The 23,773-nt window shown below is 60.0% G+C and overlaps 1 protein-coding gene across 1 annotated transcript in view; it reads right to left on the bottom strand.

Annotated features, from left to right (window-relative positions):
* Positions 1 to 23,773, bottom strand: part of CD151 (CD151 molecule (Raph blood group)) — a 60,776-nt gene that overhangs the window by 6,681 nt on the left and 30,322 nt on the right. Inside the window, exons 3-7 of the mRNA XM_054171728.1 lie at positions 20,829 to 20,932; positions 16,732 to 16,923; positions 5,091 to 5,165; positions 1,997 to 2,101; positions 564 to 719 (exon numbers count right to left, since the gene is read on the bottom strand). Coding sequence (XP_054027703.1) covers positions 564 to 719; positions 1,997 to 2,101; positions 5,091 to 5,165; positions 16,732 to 16,923; positions 20,829 to 20,912 — 612 coding nt within the window. The 5' untranslated portion in view covers positions 20,913 to 20,932. The remainder of the gene's footprint in view (positions 1 to 563; positions 720 to 1,996; positions 2,102 to 5,090; positions 5,166 to 16,731; positions 16,924 to 20,828; positions 20,933 to 23,773) is intronic.

Genomic DNA, 23,773 nt, shown 5'->3' with positions numbered 1-23,773 from the left:
GCCCCTGGCACTGGGACTTGTTGAATGCCATCCTGTTGGCCTCTGCCCATCTGCCCAGCCTGGCAAGGTCCCTCTGCAGAGCCCTTCTGCCCTCTAACTGACCAACATCTGCTCCCAGCTTGGTGTCAGCTGCAAATTCACTGCTGATGGACTCAATCCCCTCCTCCAGCTCATCAATGAAGATGTTAAAGAGGCTGGGGCCCAGCACTGCTCCCTGGGGCACACCACTGGTGCCTGGCTGCCAGCTGGCTGTGGCACCATTCACCACCACTCTCTGGGCTCAGCCTCCAGCCAGTTCCTAACCCAGCTCAGAGAGCTGCTGTCCCAGCCAGGGGCTGACAGCTTGGCCAGCAGTTTGCTGGGGGGGATGGTGTCCAAGGCCTTGCTGCAGTCCAGGCAGACCACATCTGGGCTCAGCCTCCAGCCAGTTCCTCACCCAGCTCAGAGTGCTCAACCAGAGACAGGAATCCTGCTGCCAGCTCTCAGCAGTAACCCAGCACCCTCCTTCCCTGCCCCCCAGCTCCTGCCTGAGCTTTGCTGCAGGTGGCTCTGAGGCCCTTTACCTCCTTGTAGATGTTGGAGGGGTGGTCCCTGCGGCCGCACAGGTCGGTGATGGTCTTGCAGCAGCTGTCTGGCACCTTCCTGCCGCCGGCCCCTGGAGACCTGATCCACTGGCTGTCAGCCCAGTCTGTGTAGTTGTTGCTCCCACAGCACTTGAACTGGTGGCACACAGAGCACAGGCTCAGCCTCCAAGCCCTGCAGCCTCCACACACCCTCCCCACCTCCCCCCAGCATCCCACACCAAGCCCTGGCCTGCACCCTGCCTCCCAGGGGAGGGAGAAGGGGTTGGGCTGGAAGGGAGCTCAAAGCTCAGCCAGCTCCAAGCCCCTGCCATGGGCAGGGACACCTCCCACCAGCACAGCTTGCTCAGGGCCTCATCCAGCCTGGCCTTCAGCACTGGCAGGCTTAGAGCCTCCAGAACTTCAGCTGCCTGGCTTTGGGTTTGGGGTTTTTTTTGGGGGGGGGGCAACTTCAGCCAAAGCCTTGGACAGGAGCTGCAGCCCAGGTGCTGCTGGCTCCACTGCTGTGTGCAGATGTGTAAAGCCCCTGGGAGATGTTCTGCTTTTCCTGGGGCTTGGCCATCAACTGTGTGCAATAGACTCACAGAATGCTCTGGGCTGGAAGGGAGCTCAAAGCTCAGCCAGCTCCAAGCCCCTGCCATGGGCAGGGACCCCTCCCACCAGCACAGGCTGCTCAGGGCCTCATCCAGCCTGGCCCTGAACACCTCCAGGCAGGAGGCAGCCACAGCCTCCCTGGGCAGCCTGTGCCAGAGTCTCCCCAGCCTCACTCCCAACCATTTCTTCCTCCTCTCCACTCTCAGTCTCCTCTCTCCCAGCTCAAAGCCATTGTCCCTCAGCCTGGCACTCCCAGCCCTTGGCCAGAGTCCCTCCCCAGCTCTCCTGGAGCCCTTCAGGCACTGCAAGGCTGCTCTGAGGTCTCCCTGGAGCCTTCCCTTCTCCAGGCTCAGCTCTCCCAGCCTGGCCCCACAGGGGAGGCTCTGCAGCCTCTGCTCACCTTGGTGGCCTCCTCTGGAGCCTCTCCAGCAGCTCCAGGTCCTTGTGGTGGAGGCCCCAGAGCTGGAGGCAGTGCTGCAGGTGGGGTCTCTGTACCAGACACCCCCATGGGTGTGAGGGGCAGCACTGTAAGCAGCACTCTGCTGTGCCCAGTGCCTCCCTGGGGCCTTTGAGAGCCAACTGCTGCCAGCTTTGGGTGCCAGCTGCAAAGGGCAGGGCTGGGTTTGAGTTCTGTTTCCCTGCTGAGGGCTCAGGAAGCTTGCTCAAGGCCTCATCCAGCCTGGCCTTCAACAGCTTCAGGGAGGGGGCATCCAATATCTCTCTGCTGGCTGTCAGGAGCCTTTTGTGCACTTGATTGGAAGGGCCTGGAGCTTGCCCTCCCTCCCTCCCTCCCTCCCTCCCCTGCCTCCAGAGCCTGCCACCTCCTGCTGCAGCTTGTCCACGGCGCCGGTCACGCTCTCCTCTCCCTCCTTCCTGTACTTCTGGGTCATGGTGGCCTTCAGATTCTGCTTCAGCTCCATGCTCAGCTGCACAGGAGAGACAAGTGCCATAAATCCAGAAGGGAAACTCACCCCTGGCAGCACCCCAGAGCCCTGCTGATCTTTCAGTGCCTCCCCTCCAAGAGGCAAGCGGCGGAAGGCAGAGAATCCTTCCAGGCCATCCTCCCAGGCTGGCCCAGCCAGGCTCAGTGCCAGCTGCTGGGCATCTAGGGACTGCCAGCAGCTGCCCCAGGACCACAACAGAGCCTGTCACACATGGCCAGGTGGGTCCTCCCCTTCAGTCAGACTGCCAAGGCATGCCAGCATCAAAGGGAACAGAAACCCTGCCTGCTGAAGGCTGCCTGGGAGACCAGCTGCAGCTTTGTCCCTCTCAAGCTCAGCTCCCTCTGTGCAGGAGAAGGGAAGGAAGGGAAGGAAGGAAGGGAAGGAAGGAAAGGAAGGAAGGAAAGGAAGGAAGGAAACAGAGGAAGAAAAGGAAGGAAGGGAAGGAAGGAAGGGAAGGAAGGAAAGGAATGAAGGGAAGGGAAGGAAGGAAGGGAAGAGAGGGAAGGAATGGAGGGAAGGGAGGGAAGGAAGGGAGGGAAGGAAGGAAGGAAGGAAGGAAGGAAGGAAGGAAGGAAGGAAGGAAGGAAGGAAGGAAGGAAGGAAGGAAGGAAGGAAGGAAGGAAGGAAGGAAGGAAGGAAGGAAGGAAGGGAGGGAGGGAAGGAAGGGAAGGAAGGAAGGAAGGAAGGAAGGAAGGAAGGGAGGAAGGAAGGAAGGAAGGAAGGGAGGAAGGAAGGAAGGAAGGAAGGGAGGGAAGGAAGGAAGGAAGGGAAGGAAGGAAGGAACTAAACCATGGCACCAAGTGCCTCATCCAGGCTCTTCCTAAGCACCTCCAGGGATGGGGACTCCACCACCTCCCTGGGCAGCACATTCCCAGGGCCAATCTCTTGCTGGGAAGAATTTCTTCCTCACCTCCAGCCTAAACCGCCCCTGGCACAGCTTGAGAATGTGTCCTCTTGTTCTGGTGCTGGGTGCCTGGGAGGAGAGACCTTCAAGTCTCTCAATGTCCTTCCTAACCTGAGGAGCCCAGAACTGGACACAGGACTCAAGGTGTGGCCTAAGCAGTGCTGAGCACAGGGCACAATGACCTCCCTGCTCCTGCTGGCCACACTGTTCCTGATGCAGGCCAGGATGCCCTTGGCCTTCTTGGCCCCCTGGGCACACTGCTGGCTCATGTTCAGCTGCTGTCACCCAGCACCACCAGGTCCCTCTCTGCCTGGCTGCTCTCAGCCACTCTGCCCCCAGCCTGTAGCTCTGCCTGGGGTTGCTGTGGCCAAAGTGCAGCCCCTGGCACTTGGATGTGTTAAATTAACCACTGCTACCTGCAGGGCCTTGGACTCCAACACTTCTTGCTCTGGAGGCTCTTTCAACCTGCCTGAGTCCTTCTCAGCCACTCAGGTGACAGCCACCAAGTGCAGGAGGGCTCTGGGTCACACAGCAGCACTGCTGCAGAGCCTCACCTGCCACCTCAAGGCTCAGCCAGCCCCAACCCCCTGCCATGGGCAGGGACACCTCACACCACAGCAGGTTGCTCACAGCCACCTCCAGCCTGGCTGCAAACACCTCCAGGCAGGAGGCTTCCACCACCTCCCTGGGCAGCCTGTGCCAGGCTCTCACCACCCTCCTGGGCAACAACTTCTTCCTCACAGCCAATCTCAGTCTCCCCACTTCTAGTTCTGCTCCATCCCCCCTGGGGGAATAATACAACCCAAGGGCTTCTGTATGGACAGGGAGTGAGGACAGACATGTGGGAAGGGGAACCACAACCAAGCTGAGACAGTGACAGAGAGCCAGCCTGGAAGGGAGCCCAGGGCTCATCTCCAACCTGTCTGGGGGCTGGAGCAGCTGCAAGGAGCTGGCCCAGCACCCTGCCAGGCTGAGCCTGCCCCCTGCCCAGTGCAGGGCATCCACTGCTGCCCCTGGGAGATGATTCCAGTGCCCAGCTGTGCCCATGGGGAACATTTCCCTCTGGAGCCCAATGGGAATGTGCCCAGCAGGGACTTGGCCCCAGCAGCCCTTGGCTGCCCCAGGGGACTCTGTCCCAAGGGAGTCTCCATCCTCCTGCAGCCACCCTTGGTGTCCTGCTCCATGCTGCTGAGCTCTGCCCTGAGCCTTCTCTGCTCCAGGCTGATCAGAGCCAGCTCTCAGCCTCTCCTCACCTGGCAGAGAGCTTCCAGGCCTCTGATCATTCTCCTGGCCCTTCTCTGGCCACTTTCCAGCCTGCCCACATCCTTCTTGTACAGCAGGGACTGAAACTGGAGGGGGGTCCTCAAACCTTGGGGTTCCAAGCCTCCAAGCCTTGGTGAGACTTGAGGATGTTTCCTCTTGTGCTATCCCTTGGGAGGGGAGACCAACCCCCACCTCACTCCCACCTCCTCTCAGGGAGCTGGAGAGAGCAATGAGCCCTCAGTCTCCTCCAGGCTCAACCCCCCCAGCTCCCTCAGCTGCTCCTCCCCAGCCCTCTTCTCCAGACCCTTCCCCAGCTTGGTTGCCCTTCTCTGGCTCTGCTCCAGCTCCTCAGTGTCCTTCTTGGGGTGAGAGGCTCAGCACTGAAGATGGGTGACAAGAAAGCTGGGGACAGAGTCTGGAGCAGGGCCTGTGGGGCCAGGCCAAGGGGGGAGGGTTGGAACTGCAAGAGGGAGATTGAGAGTGGAGAGAAGGAGAAATGTTTGGTGCTGAGGCTGGGGAGAGCCTGGCCCAGGCTGCCCAGAGAGGTGGAGCTGCCCCATGGCTGGCAGCAGTGCAGGGCAGGCTGTGTGGGGCTGGGAGCTCTGCTTGGGGCTGTCCCTGCTGCCACTTTCCAGCCTGCCCACATCATTTTTGTACAGCAGGGACTAAAACTGGAGGTGTGGGGGGGAGGGGGTCCTCAAAACTTGGGGGGTTCCAAGCCTCCAAACCTCATGCTGGCTGCAGAAATGGCCTGGGCTGCTTTCTCCCCCTGCTCTGAGTCCCTGAGGGCTGCTGGCCACTTACCTGCTGGTAGTAGATATAGGCCAGGATTCCAGCAATGATCTCCAGGAGGAAGATGCACAGCAGCAAGATGAAGTACTGCAAAAGAAGGGGAGAGAGCAGGGCATGAGGAGAGGCTGGAGGGAGATGCTGGGGGGCAGCTTTCCAGCAGCAGAGCAAATGCACCACTGCTCTCATCCCTGCTCTGCTGCAGCAGGCTCCAAAGACCTCCAGAGGGAAGGGGAAGAGCAATCCCCCAGGCATAAACTAAAAGGCCAGCACTTGTTTTGATGGCATTCAGGGCATTTCACCAAGTCCCTGAGCAGGAGGTTACCATGAGGAGCCCACAGAGCAGCCAAGGCCACACTTCCCCCAGGAGAGAGCACAGCAGCTAAGCACCAACCACAGATGGCTGGCACCAGGGAATGGCAGCCAGGCACCAGTGCTGCCCCCCAGGCATCAGTGCTGGGCCACAGCCTGGTCAATAGCTTCATTGATGAGCTGGAGGAGGGGATGGAGTCCAGCAGCAGTAAGTTTGTAGCTGACAGCAAGCTGGGGGCAGGAGTTGGTCTGTTAGAGGGCAGAAGGGCTCTGCAGAGGGACCTTGCCAGGCTGGGCAGATGGGCAGAGGCCAACAGGATGGCATTCAACAAGTCCAAGTGCCAGGGGCTGCACTTTGGCCACAGCAACCCCAGGCAGAGCTACAGGCTGGGGGCAGAGTGGCTGAGAGCTGCCAAACAGAGAGGGACCTGGGGGTGCTGATTGACAGCTGCCTGAACAGGAGCCTGCAGTGTGCCCAGGGGGCCAAGAAGGCCAAGGGCATCCTGGCCTGCATCAGGAACAGTGTGGCCAGCAGGAGCAGGGAGGTCATTGTGCCCTGTGCTCAGCACTGCTCAGGCCACACCTTGAGTCCTGTGTCCAGTTCTGGGCCCCTCAGTTTCAGAAGGACATTGAGAGACTTGAAGGTGTCCAGAGAAGGGCAACAAAGCTGGGGAGGGGTCTGGAGCACAGCCCTGTGAGGAGAGGCTGAGGGAGCTGGGGTTGCTTAGCCTGCAGAAGAGGAGGCTCAGGGGAGACCTCATTGCCCTCTACAACTACCTGAAAGGTGGTTGTAGACAGGAAGGGGTTGGTCTCTTCTCCCAGGCATCCAGCACCAGAACAAGAGGACACAGTCTCCAGCTGTGCCAGGGGAGGTTTAGGCTGGAGGTTAGGAAGAAATTCTTCCCAGCAAGAGAGATTGGCCCTGGGAATGTGCTGCCCAGGGAGGTGGTGGAGTCCCCATCCCTGGAGGTGTTCAAGAGGGGCTTGGATGAGGCACTTGGAGCCATGGTTGAGCTGTCAGGAGGGGTTGGGTGACAGCTTGGACCTGATGATCTCTGAGGTCTTTTCCAACCTTACTGATTCTGTGACTCTGCCCCAGGCTGAAGAGCACAGCTGAAGTGGGAGGACTCAGGCCTGTGTGACTCTGTGTCTTGCTAAGCTAGGATCTAGAGGCCTTTGAGAGCATCTCAAAAGCAAGTGGAAGAGCTCTGCCAAGACCAAGGTGAGTGGTGCAGCTGCTAAGACTGAGGGACAGGATGGAGCCAACCTGGACAGGCTGCAGAGCTGGGCCCAGGTGAACCTCATGAGGTCCAATAAGGCATAGAGCAAGGTCCTGCCCCTGTGTTGGCACAGTGACCACTACCAGTCCAGGCTGGGGGGGAGGAGATTGAGAGCAGCCCTGCAGAGAAGGCCTTGGGGGTGAAGCTGGGGGGGAAAGCTGGCCAGGAGGCAGCAATGGGCACTGGCAGCACAGGAGGCCAAGGGCAGCCTGGGCTGCAGCCAAAGCAGTGTGGCCAGGGCTGGAGAGAGGATCCTGCCCCTCTGCTCTGCTCTGGGGAGACCTCACCTGCAGGGCTGGGGCCAGCTGGGGGGCACCCAGCACAAGAGAGACCTGGAGCTGCTGGAGAGGCTCCAGAGGAGGCCACAGAGATCATCAGAGGCTGCAGAGCCTCTGCTGTGGGGCCAGGCTGGGAGGGTTGGGGCTGTGCAGCCTGGAGAGGAGAAGGCTGCAGGGAGAGCTCAGAGCTGCAGTTCAGTATCTGCAGGGGAGCTGCAGGCAGCTGGAGAGGGACTGCTCAGGAGGGGCTGTGGGGATAGGCCAAGGGGCAAGGGTTTGGCACTGGAGCAGGGCAGGGTTAGGTTGGACACCAAGAGGGAGTTGTGCCCAGGGAGGCTGGGGAGACTCTGGCACAGGCTGCCCAGGGAGGTGCTGGAGGCTCCATCCCTGGAGCCATTCAGGCTCAGCCTGGCTGTGTCCCTGGGCAGCCTGCTCTGGCTGGAGGGGTCCCTGCCCATGGCAGGGGGTGGCACAGGATGCCCTTGGAGGCTTCCTTCCCACCCAGTGCAGTCTGTGGATGTGTAAAGACTAAGAGGAGAAGATGGTTATGACTTAAAAGGGCTTAATGGCAGTGACCTGGTGAAGAACACATCCTGCTTGCTGCCAGGAGAATGAAATGAGCAGTCCAGAGAGCTGCTCCTCCACACACACAGGAAGGAAGCCAAACCTATGTGGCAGGAACTTGGCTACCAGATCAGAAGTCCTGGGCAGGCCTGAAGACAAAGACCTCCTCCTCAGGGACAGAGAGAAGCCTTGACCTGACACACAGCCCCTGCCTTCTCCTGGTCAGCAACAGCCTTCCTCCAGGGCCAGGTTGGTGTCTGGGCTGCTCTTCAATTCAGCTCTCTGTAGATAAAGCTGAAGGACCTCACACTGTCAGGGTTGTGCTCCCCAGGCCAGAGCAATCAGAAACACAGCATCACAGAATGGGAAGGGTTGGAGGCCACAAAGTCCAACCCCCTGCCAGAGCACCCAGGAACACAGCCAGGTGGGGCTTGGAAGCTCTCCACACCAGGAGACTCCACAGCCTCTCTGTGCAGCCTGCCCCAGGGCTCCAGCAGCCTCACACCAAAGAGATTTCTCCTCCTGCTGAGGTGGAGCCTCCTGGGTTCCAGTTTGTATGCACTGCCCTTTGTCCTGTCCTAGGACACCACTGCAGGGAGCCTGGCTCCTTCTTCCTGGCCCCCCAAACTGTCTCCCATTTTCTCTTTCCCCCCACAGCATCACCAAGGTTGGAAGAGACCTCAAAGATCATCAAGTCCAAGCTGTCACCACAGACCTCATGACCAGACCATGGCCCCAAGTGCCACATCCAATCCCCTCTGGAACACCTCCAGGGATGGGGACTCCACCACCTCCCTGGGCAGCACATCACAATGGCTAACAACTCTCTCTGGGAAGAACTTTCTCCTCACCTCCAGCCTAGACCTCCCCTGGCACAGCTTGAGACTGTGTCCTCTTGTTCTGGTGCTGGGTGCCTGGGAGAAGAGCCCAACCCCCACCTGGCTCCAACCTCCCTTCAGGGAGCTGGAGAGAGCAATGAGGTCTCCCCTGAGCCTCCTCTTCTGCAGGCTAAGCAACCCCAGCTCCCTCAGCCTCTCCTCCCAGGGCTGTGCTCCAGACCCCTCCCCAGCTTTGTTGCCCTTCTCTGGACACCTTCAAGTCTCTCAATGTCCTTCTGAAACTGAGGGGCCCAGAACTGGACACAGGACTCAAGCTGTGGCCTCAGCAGTGCTGAGCACAGGGCACAATGACCTCCCTGCTCCTGCTGGCCACACTGTTCCTGATGCAGGCCAGGATGCCCTTGGCCTTCTTGGCCCCCTGGGCACACTGCTGGCTCCTGTTCAGGCAGCTGTCAATCAGCACCCCCAGGTCCCTCTCTGCCTGGCTGCTCTCAGCCACTCTGCCCCCAGCCTGTAGCTCTGCCTGGGGTTGCTGTGGCCAAAGTGCAGCCCCTGGCACTTGGACTTGTTGAATGCCATCCTGTTGGCCTCTGCCCATCTGTCCAGCCTGGCAAGGTCCCTCTGCAGAGCCCTTCTGCCCTCTAACTGACCAACATCTGCCCCCAGCTTGGTGTCACCTGCAAACCTGCTGATGGACTCAATGCCCTCATCCAGATCCTCAATGAAGATGTTAAAGAGGCTGGGGCCCAGCACTGTCCCTGACAAGGGACAAAGCAACTGGCTCCCTACAAATGCAGCTGGACACCAAAGCATCTTTCCCTGGCAGCAGGAAGGGCAGTGAAGCCCTGGACACAGCAAGCTGGCCCTGTGCTGCAGCAGAGTTGTGCTCCTACTGTGCACCCTTCTCCAGCAGCTACTTCCAAGCCCCTGTGGAGGAGTAAAACCCCAGAGAGAGAGCAGGCAGGCTGCCTCCTTGGGCCCTGCTGGGACTCAGCAGCTGGCAGGAGGGGCAGCTGGGTGCTCTCTGCAGAGAGGGCTCCAATCTGAGCACACAATCTCAGGCTTTCACCACCCAGCCCCATGCTGACCCTCCTGCAGAGGCCTGTACAAGGTACCCATTCATGCCAGGGCCATGAGTCACCCAGGCAGAGCAGGCAGCTAAAGGCTGGTCCCAAAGCTCCCAGGAGGCTGGCAGGGGGAAGGAAAGGACTGGCATGGCTGCAGACAAAGGCTGGCTTTCTCTTGGTGGGAGCCAGCTCTGCCCTAGCTGCCCTGACATCATTGCTCAGCCAAGGAGAGGGCAGGATGTGAGCAGAGGAGGTCTGGTGAGGAGCAGCTGAAAGAACTGAGGCTGCTCAGCCTGGAGAAGAGGAGGCTGAGAGGTGACCTCAGTGCTCTCCACAGCTCCCTGAGAGGAGGTCATTCTCTTCTCCAGAGCAACAAGTGCCAAGGCAAGAGGAAATGGCCTCTGGGTTGGCCAGCAGAAGAAACTTCCTTCCCAGAAAGGCTTCTCAGAGCCTGGCCCAGGCTGCCCAGGGAGCTGGGTGAATGCCCATGCCTGGAGGTGTTTCAAACAGGCAGAGATATGCTGCTGAGGGCCATGGCTTGGCACCAGCCTGGGCAGAGTTAGAGCAGGGTTGGACTGGAGGAGCTTCAAGGACTTCTCCAGCCAAAACAGCTCTTGTGATGCCAGGAAGGGTGGCAGGGTGCTGAGAACAAGCCATGAACCAGAGAGCTTCACTCATTGGCTTTGCCCTGTGCTGTGTCATCAGGCCAGAGGCACTCGGGCACAGCTGGGTGGCATCACCACAGCCTGGCTTGTGGTGGTGGACAGGAACAAACATGTACCCAGGAGAGGCTTGGGAGTAAACCTCCTGGCAAAGCTTACCCAGCTGACCTGGAGTGCATCATGTTGTGTGGCACAGAGGCACAGAAGTGTCAGGGCTGGCAGGGACCCCAAGGCTCAGCCAGCTCCAAGCCCCTGCCATGGGCAGGGACACCTCACACCACAGCAGGTTGCTCACAGCCACCTCCAGCCTGGCTGCAAACACCTTGCCCAGGGGGCCAAGAAGGCCAAGGGCATCCTGGCCTGCATCAGGAACAGTGTGGCCAGCAGGAGCAGGGAGGTCATTGTGCCCTGTGCTCAGCACTGCTCAGGCCACACCTGGAGTCCTGTGTCCAGTTCTGGGCTCCTCAGTTTCAGAAGGACATTGAGAGACTTGAAGGTGTCCAGAGAAGGGCAACAAGGCTGGGGAGGGGTCTGGAGCACAGCCCTGTGAGGAGAGGCTGAGGGAGCTGGGGTTGCTTAGCCTGCAGAAGAGGAGGCTCAGGGGAGACCTCATTGCTCTCTGCAACTCCCTGAAGGGAGGCTGGAGCCAGGTGGGGGTTGGGCTCTTCTCCCAGGCACCCAGCAGCAGAACAAGAGGACACAGTCTCAAGCTGTGCCAGGGGAAGTTTAGGCCGGAGGTGAGGAGAAAGTTCTTCCCAGAGTGAGAGATTGGCCCTGGGAATGTGCTGCCCAGGGAGGTGGTGGAGTCCCCATCCCTGGAGGTGTTCAAGAGGGGATTGGATGTGGCACTTGGTGCCATGGTCTGGTCATGAGGTCTGTGGTGACAGCTTGGACTGGATGATCCTTGGGGTCTTTTCCAACCTTAGTGAAACTGTGAGATTGTGATGCTGTGATACCTCCAGGCAGGAGGCTTCCACCACCTCCCTGGGCAGCCTGTGCCAGGCTCTCACCACCCTCCTGGGCAACAACTTCTTCCTCACAGCCATTCTCAATCTCCCCACTCTAGCTCTGCTCCATCCCCCCCAGTCCTATCCCTCCCTGACCCCCTCCAAAGTCCCTCCCCAGCTTGCTTGCAGCCCCCTGCAGCTCCTGGGAGGCCACCAGAAGGTCTCCTGGGAGCCTTCTCCTCTCCAGCCTGCACAACCCCAACTCTCTCAGGCTGTCTCCAGAGCAGAGCAGCTCCAGCCCTCTGCTCCTCCTCCTGGCCCTGCTCTGGACACCTTCCAGCCCCTCCAGATCCTTCTTGCAGTAGAAGCTCTGGCAGTAGAGACTCCTGTAGTTCCATCCCCCCCCAGTCCTATCCCTCCCTGACCCCCTCCAAAGTCCCTCCCCAGCTTGCTTGCAGCCCCCTGCAGCCCCTAGAAGGCCACAATCTCTTTTTAAACCATTGTCATGTAAAGAATGTGAAGAACCTTGCCCTGTTTTAGTGCCTCTGCCAGCCAGGCATCCACCCAGCATCATTACCTTCCTCTGCCTCATCATCCCCTCAGGGCCAGTTCCAGGGATCAGGCAGCAGCTTCCAGCCTGGACACACACAGAGCTCAGGGCTGCCCTCCTGGCTCCCCAGCAGCTTTCTCACAGAGGAGCTGCAGGGCTGTGCCCTGCTCAGAGGGGTGGCAGAGGTTGGAAGGGACCTCTGGAGATCACCCAGTCCCTCCCCAGTGCCAGAGCAGGCTCACCCAGGGCAGGCCACACAGGAACACAGCCAGGTGGGGCTGGAAAGCCTCCAGAGCAGACTCCACAGCCTCCCTGGGCAGCCTGCTCCAGGGCTCTGCCACCCTCAGAGCAGGGAAGTTCTTTGTCATGGAACTTTCTGTGTTCAGGTTGCCTCTTGCCCTGTCACTGGGGGCCTCTGAGAGGAGGCTGGCCTCAGCCTCCTGACACACAGGGACCCTCCAAAGGCCATCCTGCCCAGTCCCAGCTTGTCTGCTCCCAAGCAGCTACAGAGCAGCAGAACATTCACAGCTTCCTGAGCCCTCAGCAGGGAAACAGAACTCAAACCCAGCCCTGCCCTTTGCAGCTGGCACCCAAAGCTGGCAGCAGTTGGCTCTCAAAGGCCCCAGGGAGGCACTGGGCACAGCAGAGTGCTGCTTACAGTGCTGCCCCTCACACCCATGGGGGTGTCTGGTACAGAGACCCCACCTGCAGCACTGCCTCCAGCTCTGGGGCCTCCACCACAAGGACCTGGAGCTGCTGGAGAGGCTCCAGAGGAGGCCACCAAGGTGAGCAGAGGCTGCAGAGCCTCCCCTGTGGGGCCAGGCTGGGAGAGCTGAGCCTGGAGAAGAGAAGGCTCCAGGGAGACCTCAGAGCAGCCTTGCAGTGCCTGAAGGGCTCCAGGAGAGCTGGGCAGGGACTCTGGCCAAGGGCTGGGAGTGCCAGGCTGAGGGACAATGGCTTTGAGCTGGGAGAGAGGAGACTGAGAGTGGAGAGGAGGAAGAAATGGTTGGGAGTGAGGCTGGGGAGACTCTGGCACAGGCTGCCCAGGGAGGCTGTGGCTGCCTCCTGCCTGGAGGTGTTCAGGACCAGGCTGGATGAGGCCCTGAGCAAACTGTGCTGGTGGGAGGGGTCCCTGCCCATGGCAGGGGCTTGGAGCTGGCTGAGCTTTGAGCTCCCTTCCAGCCCAAGCCATTCTCCCAATCTATGACTACATGAAATGGGGACAGGCTGGCACAGCCCCCAGGGCAGTGGCTGTGAGGCTGCCAGGGTGACTGTCTGAGCTCAGAGCTGGCAGAGGCTCCCAGCCAGGCTCAGGCAGCCCTGGCCAGCACAGCTCTGTCTCCTGTGCAGATTACTCAGAGCAGAGCACAAGCAGGGGGGGGACAATAGGCCTGTCACAACCTCCCACTCCCCAGGGACCAGGAGGGGGAGCAGACAGAGCTCTCCCTTGTGCCCAAGAGAAAATCAGTCCCTTGCTGTGGCAGCACAGCAAAACAAACCCCACCAGGTCTTCATCCAGAGCTTCTGGCTGAGGCAAAAAGCCAAAGGGAGATCTTTCTGGCATGGAGATCAAGGCCCAGCTGGGCTCCTGCAGCCCAGGAGCCTCATGACCAAGCAGCAGCCATCCACTCCCTGTGGCCTCCTCTGAGGTCTCCTCTTCTCCCTTTGGGCTCTGCCTCTCACAGGGCTTACCAGGAACTCAAAGCCTCAGGCTGCTCTTGACTCCTCTCTGCTCCACCACCCAAACAAGGGGGCACAGGGCAGAGCCAGGTGGGGGAGGGTGTGCAAAGGAAGGAGCTGCTGGAGCATCCTCCTCTGCAGCCAGGGAAGCCAAGCAGCCACTGGCTGGGGTTTCAGCCACTGCTCTCAGCACTGCAGCCCAGAAGGCAGAAGTGCCTGGTGCCACCCTCCAGGCTGGCAGGGGGATGTGAGAGGGAGGGAGCAGTACAGGGTGCTGAGGGAGCTGGCAGAGGAGCTGCCAAGCTGCTCTCCATCATTTGCCTCCAGCCCTGGCTCACTGGAGAGGTCCCAGGTGACTCAAACTGGCCAAGGTGGTCCCCAGCCACAGGCAGGGTGGGATGGAGGAACCTGGAAGCTCCAGGCCTGGCAGCCTGAGCTCAGTGCCAGGGAAAGTGATGGAGCAGATTATCCTGGGGGCAATCACTGCACCTGAAGGATGGCCAAGGGCTCAGGCCCAGCCAGCATGGGTTCAGGAAGGGCAGGGCCTGCCTCTCCAGCCTGAGCTCCTTCCATGCCCAGGTGAGTGCCTGGGGGCTGTGGGGCAGGCTGGGGATGTGGTCTGCCTGGACTGCAGCAAGGCCTTGGACACCATCCCCCACAGCAAGCTCCTGGCCAAGCTGTCAGCCCCTGGCTGGGACAGCAGCTCTCTGAGCTGGGTTAGGAACTGGCTGGAGGCTGAGCCCAGAGAGTGGTGGTGAATGGTGCCACAGCCAGCTGGCAGCCAGGCACCAGTGGTGTGCCCCAGGGAGCAGTGCTGGGCCCCAGCCTCTTTAGCATCTTCAGTGATGATCTGGAGGAGGGCATTGAGTCAGTCAGCAGCAAGTTTGCAGCTGACACCAAGCTGGGGGCAGATGTTGGTCAGTTAGAGGGCAGAAGGGCTCTGCAGAGGGACCTTGCCAGGCTGCACAGATGGGCAGAGGCCAACAGGATGGCATTCAACAAGTCCAAGTGCCAGGGGCTGCACTTTGGCCACAGCAACCCCAGGCAGAGCTACAGGCTGGGGGCAGAGTGGCTGAGAGCTGCCAAACAGAGAGGGACCTGGGGGTGCTGATTGACAGCTGCCTGAACAGGAGCCAGCAGTGTGTCCAGGGGGCCAGGAAGGCCAAGGGCATCCTGGCCTGCATCAGGAAGAGTGTGGCCAGCAGGAGCAGGGAGGTCATTGTGCCCTGTGCTCAGCACTGCTTAGGCCACACCTTGAGTCCTGTGTCCAGTTCTGGGCTCCTCAGTTTCAGAAGGACATTGAGAGACTTGAAGGTGTCCAGAGAAGGGCAACAAGGCTGGGGAGGGGTCTGGAGCACAGCCCTGTGAGGAGAGGCTGAGGGAGCTGGGGTTGCTTAGCCTGCAGAAGAGGAGGCTCAGGGGAGACCTCATTGCTCTCTACAGCTACCTGAAGGGAGACTGGAGCCAGGTGGGGGTTGGGCTCTTCTGCCAGGCAGCCAGCAGCGGAACAAGAGGACACAGTCTCAAGCTGTGCCAGGGGAAGTTTAGGCTGGAGGTGAGGAGAAAGTTCTTCCCAGAGTGAGAGATTGGCCATGGGAATGTGCTGCCCAGGGAGGTGGTGGAGTCCCCATCCCTGGGGGTGTTCAAGAGGGGATTGGATGTGGCACTTGGTGCCATGGTTTAGTCATGAGGTCTGTGGTGACAGCTTGGACTGGATGAGCTTTGAGGTCTCTTCCAGCCTTGGTGATGCTGTGAGGCTGTGATGCTGTGAAACCCCAGGGCTGGTCAAAAGCTTTAGTGTAGGGAGGATGAGCAGGGAGCTCAGGAAGGCTCACAGGGAAAGGTGGAACACCAGCAGCAGCTTCTGTGGCTATTTGTTGTTGCTGCTGGAAGCAAGCTACACTAATTAATTAGCAACTGAAGGGAACAGTGATTGGAAAGCTTCTGATGCCTGGCAAGCAAGTGGAAGAGCTTCTTAACTGGACTGGAGCCCACTGCCATTGACAGCCACCTTTGGTACAGCTCTCTCCCACTGCACTGACTCACAGATTGCATCAGGATGGAAGGCAGCCTCAGAGGGCATCCAACCCCCTGCAGGCCCCAGGGACAGCTCCAGCCAGAGCAGGCTGCCCAGGGACACAGCCAGGCTGAGCCTGAATGGCTCCAGGGATGGAGCCTCCAGCACCTCCCTGGGCAGCCTGTGCCAGAGTCTCCCCAGCCTCCCTGGGCACAACTCCCTCCTGAGCTCCAACCTGACTCTGCCCTGCTCCAGTGCCAAACCCTTGCCCCTTGGCCTATCCCCACAGCCCCTCCTGAGCAGTCCCTCCCCAGCCTGCCTGCAGCTCCCCTGCAGATACTGAACTGCAGCTCTGAGCTCTCCCTGCAGCCTTCTCCTCTCCAGGCTGCACAGCCCCAACCCTCCCAGCCTGGCCCCACAGCAGAGGCTCTGCAGCCTCTGAGCATCTCTGTGGCCTCCTCTGGAGCCTCTCCATCAGCTCCAGGTCTCTCTTGTGCTGGGTGCCCCACAGCTGGCCCCAGCCCTGCAGGGGAGGTCTCCCCAGAGCAGAGCAGAGGGGCAGGATCCTCTCTCCAGCCCTGGCCACACTGCTTTGGCTGCAGCCCAGGCTGCCCTTGGCCTCCTGTGCTGCCAGTGCCCATTGCTGCCTCCTGGCCAGCTTTCCCCCCCAGCTTCCCCCCCAAGGCCTTCTCTGCAGGGCTGCTCTCAATCTCCTCCCCCCCAGCCTGGACTGGTAGTGGTCACTGTGCCAACACAGGGGCAGGACCTTGCTCTATGCCTTATTGGACCTCATGAGGTTCACCTGGGCCCAGCTCTGCAGCCTGTCCAGGTTGGCTCCATCCTGTCCCTCAGTCTTAGCAGCTGCACCACTCACCTTGGTCTTGGCAGAGCTCTTCCACTTGCTTTTGAGATGCTCTCAAAGGCCTCTAGATCCTAGCTTAGCAAGACACAGAGTCACACAGGCCTGAGTCCTCCCACTTCAGCTGTGCTCTTCAGCCTGGGGCTGAGCCCTACAGAGTCCTCATGAGGTTCACCTGGGCCCAGCTCTGCAGCCTGGCCAGGTCCCTGTGGATGGCTCCATCCTGCCCCTCACTCTCACCACCCCCAGCACTCCTCTCAGCTTGGGATCATTCTGCTGCCTCTTCCCATTCCCAGGGGCTGGGCAGGGAGGAAGGGAGAGCCACAGGGAACAGGCTTTGGGGGTGAAGAGAGGTCCTCACCCACAGCACAGCTCTCCTGGCCATGCTCTGTGCTTCTGCCCCACGCTGAGCACAGCCCCGGGGCGAAGGCAAAAGGAAAGTGCTCAGCACCGCTGTTAGCAGCTGCAGGCCTTAGAGGACAAACAAAGGAGGGTGGAAAGGAACACAACCAAGATGTTCCCTGCCCTCCCAGCATGGCTGAAGGTTGAAGTGGGGTGAAACCTGCCACCCCCCAGAGCAGCCCAAGCAAGCCGAACTTACCACCCTCAGCAGGTTGCGACGCTCCTTGAAGGTGGCACAGCAGCCCAGGATGCCAGTGACCATGACCACCACCCCAGCCACCACCAGGATGTAGGCAGTGGCTGAGTAGGTGCTGGAGGAGAGCAGGCTGATGTAGTCACTCTTCTCAGCCAGGGTCCAGGTGCCCACTGCCATCACGGCCCCACCAGCCAGCTGGGGAGGGAGAGAAGTGAAGGAAGGATGCTGCAAGGGACTGGAGGAGAGGCTGAGAGCCCTGGGGCTGCTCAGGCTGCAGGGGAGAAGGCTGAGAGGGGTCTGATCAATGGCTAGCAATAGCTGAGGGCTGGGGGTCAGGAGGGAAGGGACAGGGCCAGGCTCTGCTCACTGTGCCCTGGGATAGGACAAGGAGCAAGGGATGGAAACTGCAGCACAGGAGGTTCCACCTCAACAGGAGGAACTGAAATGGTCCCAGAGGCCTGGAGCAGGCTGCCCAGAGAGGTTGTGGAGTCTCCTTCTCTGGAGCCTTCCCAGCCCTGTCTGGATGTGCTCCTGTGTGACCTGGGCTGGATTCTCTGCTCCTGCTCTGGAGTGGGGGTGGATTCAATGAGCTCCAGAGGTCCCTTCCAATCCCTCACATCCTGTGAGCTGTGATCCTGTGTGACCCTCTGTGATCCTCTGTGAGCCTGTGTGATCCTGTGTCATCCTTTGTGACCCTGTGTGACCCATTGTGAGCCTGTGTGAGCCATTGTGAGCCTGTGTGATCCTCTGTGAGCCTGTGTGAGCCTCTGTGAGCCTGTGTGACCCTGTGTGATCCTCTGTGAGCCTGTGTGACCCATTGTGAGCCTGTGTGACCCATTGTGAGCCTGTGTGAGCCTGTGTGATCCTCTGTGAGCCTGTGTGACCCTGTGTGACCCATTGTGATCCTCTGTGAGCCTGTGTGACCCTGTGTGACCCATTGTGAGCCTGTGTGAGCCTGTGTGATCCTCTGTGAGCCTGTGTGACCCTGTGTGACCCATTGTGAGCCTGTGTGATCCTCTGTGAGCCTGTGTGACCCTGTGTGATCCTCTGTGAGCCTGTGTGACCCTGTGTGATCCTCTGTGAGCCTGTGTGACCCTGTGTGACCCATTGTGAGCCTGTGTGAGCCTGTGTGATCCTCTGTGACCCTGTGTGAGCCTGTGTGACCCATTGTGACCCTGTGTGAGCCATTGTGAGCCTGTGTGATCCTGTGTGAGCCTGTGTGAGCCTGTGTGATACTGTGTGAGCCTGTCTGATCCTGTGTGACCCTTTGTGATCCTGTGTGAGCCTGTGTGACCCTCTGTGAGCCTGTGTGAGCCTTTGTGATCCTGTGTGAGCCTGTGTGACCCTCTGTGAGCCTGTGTGAGCCTTTGTGATCCTGTGTGAGCCTGTGTGATCCTCTGTGAGCCTGTGTGACCCATTGTGAGCCTGTGTGAGCCTGTCTGATCCTGTGTGACCCTTTGTGATCCTCTGTGAGCCTGTGTGACCCTGTGAAGGGCAGCTGCTGCAAGAACCTCCTCACTTCTCAGAGCTGGGGTCCCAGGATGCACCTCAGCAACATAAGCCAGGAGCTAAATAAGCACTGCCAGAGGTCTTGGTGGTACCAGGAGCAGGCTCCTGTGCACTGGCAGCCAGCTGAGCTCTCCAGGTCAGGCTCAGGTGGAAGCTCTCTGAAGCATCTACCTGTGCACAGCAACACCTGGACCAGAGCTTCCCCAAGGAGCCACACTCTCATCTGGGCAAGCAGGGAAGCTGTCAGAGAATCACAGAACCACTTTGGTTGGAAGAAACCTCTAGGATGATCCAAGCACCAACCCAGCTCCTCCAGGTCACCACTGAACCATGGCCCTCAGCACCACATCTGCATGGCTGTGAAACCCCTCCAGAGATGAGGACTCCACCACTGCCCTGGGCAGCCTGGGCCAGGCCTTGGCTGTCAAAAGCAAATGTCACATGGGTTCAGGAAGGGCAGGGCCTGCCTCTCCAGCCTGAGCTCCTTCCATGCCCAGGTGACTGCCTGGGGGCTGTGGGGCAGGCTGTGGATGTGGTCTGCCTGGACCTCAGCAAGGCCTTGGACACCATCCCCCACAGCAAACTGCTGGCCAAGCTGTCAGCCCCTGGCTGGGACAGCAGCTCTGAGCTGGGTGAGGAACTGGCTGGAGGCTGAGCCCAGAGAGTGGTGGTGAATGGTGCCACAGCCAGCTGGCAGCCAGGCACCAGTGGTGTGCCCCAGGGAGCAGTGCTGGGCCCCATCCTCTTTAGCATCTTCAGTGATGATCTGGAGGAGGGCATTGAGTCCATCAGCAGTAAATGTGCAGCTGACACCAAGCTGGGAGCAGAGGTTGGTCAGTTAGAGGACAGAAGGGCTCTGCAGAGGGACCTTGCCAGGCTGGGCAGATGGGCAGAGGCCAACAGGATGGCATTCAACAAGTCCAAGTGCCAGGGGCTGCACTTTGGCCACAGCAACCCCAGGCAGAGCTACAGGCTGGGGGCAGAGTGGCTGAGAGCTGCCAGGCAGAGAGGGACCTGGGGGTGCTGGGTGACAGCTGCCTGAACATGAGCCTGCAGTGTGCCCAGGGGCCCAAGAAGGCCAAGGGCATCCTGGCCTGCATCAGGAACAGTGTGGCCAGCAGGAGCAGGGAGGTCATTGTGCCCTGTGCTCAGCACTGCTCAGGCCACACCTTGAGTCCTGTGTCCAGTTCTGGGCCCCTCAGTTTCAGAAGGACATTGAGAGACTTGAAGGTGTCCAGAGAAGGGCAACAAGGCTGGGGAGGGGTCTGGAGCACAGCCCTGTGAGGAGAGGCTGAGGGAGCTGGGGTTGCTTAGCCTGGAGAAGAGGAGGCTCAGGGGAGACCTCATTGCTCTCTACAGCTCCCTGAAGGGAGGTTGGAGCCAGGTGGGGGTTGGGCTCTTCTCCCAGGCAGCCAGCAGCAGAACAAGAGGACACAGTCTCAAGCTGTGCCAGGGGAGGTTCAGGCTGGAGGTGAGGAGAAAGTTCTTCCCAGAGAGAGAGATTGGCCATGGGAATTTGCTACCCAGGGAGGTGGTGGAGTCCCCATCCCTGGAGGTGTTCAGGAGGGGACTGGATGTAGCACTTGGAGCCATGGTCTGGTCATGAGGTCTGTGGTGACAGCTTGGACTGGATGAGCTTTGAGGTCTCTTCCACCCTTGGTGATGCTGTGAGACTGTGATGCTGTGATCTCTTGGGGTGCTACCCAGCAGCAGAGGAGGTGACAACATCAGCAAGGCTTCCACTGCTTGTGGACAGCCATGCCCAGTATCTCCTGCCCAGCCTGCACATCCAGGGAGCAGGCAGTCCAGGAGCTGAACAGCCTCCCTGCTTACACTCTAACCCTAGCAGCAAAGGAACCTGGAGAAGCCCAGCAGCCTCCAGCACTCCCTTCTCTCTCTCTGCAAGCTTGGGCTTTCTGCAGGGATGTCTGCAGCTTCTAGGAAGCTCAGACAGTTTTCCTTGAAGCTCTGACCTGGACACTCCAATGTTCTGGCCCACACAGCAAAGAAAATCCTCTCTGGCACAGGCTGCCCAGGGAGGCTGTGGCTGCCTCCTGCCTGCAGGTGTTGAAGGCCAGGTTGGGTGAGGCCTTGAGCAGCCTGGGCTGGGTGAGAGGAGCAGATGGCTGAGGTCCCTTCCAACCTGAGCCATTCTATGAGCTTTCAGCCATCAGGAGCTGGCTGGTGGAGAGCCCAGCTGCAGGGAGCCCTGTGTGGAGCCAGCTTGGTACCCCTGCTGTGGCTGTGCCACTCCAGTGCCAGCACTGCCTTGGCCACCGTGAGAGGAGGAATGGCAGCAGAGCAGAGTCCTCAGGCTCCCTGCAAATGCCAAGCAGGGGAACACGCAGAGGATGTTCTCTGCTCCCTGTCATGTTCAAGCCTTGCTAAGAGTGAGCTAGGAACAAGCCAAGGCCTGGAGTGTGAACCCCTAAGAGGCAAGGGCCGAGCCCAGGGCTGGGCTTTCCCCCCAGGGGCTGCGGTCTGGCTCCCCCCCGACAGCGGCACCCGGCGCCACACACCTCCTCCAGCCCAGGGCCACCCAACCCTCAGAGCCACCTCCCCTGCCCCTGAGACAGCCTGAAGCCTCTTACCCAGAAGAAGAAGTTGAAGATGAAGAGCAGGTACTTGAGGCAGATGGTGCCACATGTCTCCTTCTTCTCGGCGTACTCACGCATGGCGCCGGCTCGGCACGGGGCTGCGAGGCAGGGACCAGAGCCTGAGGCAGTGTGCTGGGGGGGAAGGCAGAGCCTCCCTGGCCCCCCACCAGGGCAAAAACACAAGACCCACACAAACAGATTGCAGAAGGGGTGGAAAGTTCAGGTGGAAAAGCAGTGAGTGGTTTACAGCAGCTACAAGCACAGGGAGCAAAAGAGATCCCCAAGCGTACCCTGAAGCCTCCCAGTGCTCCCTTTAGCCCTCCCTGAGGGCAGGCAGGCAGCATGGGGGGAGGAAGGGCAGGTCCTGCCTCTCCAGCCTGAGCTCCTTCACTGCCCAGGTGACTGCCTGGGGGCTGTGGGGCAGGCTGGGGATGTGCTCTGCCTGGACTGCAGCAAGGCCTTGGACACCATCCCCCACAGCAAACTGCTGGCCAAGCTGTCAGCCCCTGGCTGGGACAGCAGCTCTCTGAGCTGGGTTAGGAACTGGCTGGAGGCTGAGCCCAGAGAGTGGTGGTGAATGGTGCCACAGCCAGCTGGCAGCCAGGCACCAGTGCTGTGCCCCAGGGATCAGTGCTGGGCCCCAGCCTGATCAATATCTTCATTGATGATCTGGAGGAGGGCATTGAGTCCATCAGCAGCAAATGTGCAGCTGACACCAAGCTGGGAGCAGATGTTGGTCAGTTAGAGGCCAGAAGGGCTCTGCAGAGGGACCTTGCCAGGCTGGGCAGATGGGCAGAGGCCAACAGGATGGCATTCAACAAGTCCAAGTGCCAGGGGCTGCACTTTGGCCACAGCAACCCCAGGCAGAGCTACAGGCTGGGGGCAGAGTGGCTGAGAGCTGCCAAACAGAGAGGGACCTGGGGGTGCTGATTGACAGCTGCCTGAACAGGAGCCAGCAGTGTGTCCAGGGGGCCAAGAAGGCCAAGGGCATCCTGGCCTGCATCAGGAACAGTGTGGTCAGCAGGAGCAGGGAGGTCATTGTGCCCTGTGCTCAGCACTGCTCAGGCCACACCTTGAGTCCTGTGTCCAGCTCTGGGCCCCTCAGTTTCAGAAGGACATTGAGAGACTTGAAGGTGTCCAGAGAAGGGCAACAAGGCTGGGGAGGGGTCTGGAGCACAGCCCTGTGAGGAGAGGCTGAGGGAGCTGGGGTTGCTTAGCCTGCAGAAGAGGAGGCTCAGGGGAGACCTTCTTGCTCTCTCCAACTCCCTGAAGGGAGGTTGGAGCCAGGTGGGGGTTGGGCTCTTCTCCCAGGCAGCCAGCAGCGGAACAAGAGGACACAGTCTCAAGCTGTGCCAGGGGAGGTTTAGGCTGGAGGTGAGGAGAAAGTTCTTCCCAGAGAGAGTTGTTAGCCATTGGGATGTGCTGCCCAGGGAGGTGGTGGAGTCCCCGTCCCTGGAGGTGTTCAAGAGGGGCTTGGATGTGGCACTTGGTGCCATGGTTTAGCTGTCAGGAGGTGCTGGGTGCCAGCTTGGACTTGATCTCTGAGGTCTTTTCCACCCTTACTGGTGCTGTGATTCTGTGTTTCTGAGAGCCAGGAGATGCCAACAACTCTTCTTGTCCTTGCCCTGTCTCCTTGGCCCAGTTCCCATCTTGCTCCAGAGGCTTTCAGGAATCTTTCTCCCTCCCCTTCCAAGTAAGTCCCTGAGCAAACAAAAGCCACTGCAGGTACCTCCAGCAGCAGGCAGCAGGTGCTGGGCCCCAGCAGGGGATGCTGACCTGTCCCTCCTCCTGCTCCAAGAGCTCAGAAAGCCATCAGGACTGTCCCTGGCTTGATTCCCCCCTTCCCAGTGCAGGAGCAGAGCTGCTGGCACTGCCTGCCCCTGGCAGGCTGAATGACTCACCCTGGGAGCTCCTTGGGGACAGGCAGCTCCCTGCAGACTCTTTCTGGAAGCCTGCTGTGGGCTCCTGGCCTTACAGAGGGGGGCTGCCAGCTCCTGCAAGCACAGCCTGAGGCTGGAGGGAGCCATGCTGCTCTGCAGGGAAAGCAAGAGACAGGAGACAGCTGTGAAATGCCTTCCCCAAGGCGCAGGCAGCAGGGAGGGAGGGGAGCCACAGCCACAGCATCATGGACTGGGCTGGGCTGGCAGGGACCTTCCCAACTCATCTGCTCCACAGACTCACAGGATACCAGACAGGGCTGGGTTGGAAGGGACCCTTCCAGCTCATCCTCTCCTTCACAGACTCACAGGATACCAGACAGGGCTGGGCTGGAAATGACCTTTCCAACTCATCTACTCCAGCCCCCTGCAGCCCCCAGGGACAGCCCCAACCCCAGCAGGCTGCTCCCAGCCCCACACAGCCTGCCCTGCACTGCTGCCAGCCATGGGGCAGCTCCACCTCTCTGGGCAGCCTGGGCCAGGCTCTCCCCAGCCTCAGCACCAAACATTTCTCCTTCTCTCCACTCTCAATCTCCCTCTTGCAGTTCCAACCATCCCCCCTTGGCCTGGCCCCACAGGCCCTGCTCCAGACTCTGTCCCCAGCTTTCTTGTCACCCATCTTCAGTGCTGAGCCTCTCACCCCAAGAAGGACACTGAGGAGCTGGAGCAGAGCCAGAGAAGGGCAACCAAGCTGGGGAAGGCTCTGGAGAAGAGGGCTGGGGAGGAGCAGCTGAGGGAGCTGGGGGGCGTTGAGCCTGGAGGAGGCTGAGGGCAGAGCTCATTGCTCTCTCCAGCTCCCTGAGAGGAGGTGGGAGTGAGGTGGGGGTTGGTCTCCCCTCCCAAGGGATAGCACAAGAGGAAACATCCTCAAGTCTCACCAAGGCTTGGAGGCTTGGAACCCCAAGGTTTGAGGACCTCCCTCCAGTTTCAGTCCCTGCTGTACAAGAAGGATGTGGGCAGGCTGGAAAGTGGCCAGAGAAGGGCCAGGAGAATGATCAGAGG

Source organism: Dryobates pubescens, chromosome 22 (assembly GCF_014839835.1).
Source record: "Dryobates pubescens isolate bDryPub1 chromosome 22, bDryPub1.pri, whole genome shotgun sequence".
Lineage (NCBI taxonomy): Eukaryota > Metazoa > Chordata > Aves > Piciformes > Picidae > Dryobates > Dryobates pubescens.
The sequence above is the reverse complement of the archived record's forward strand: the minus strand, read 5'-3'. Positions and strand labels throughout refer to the sequence as shown.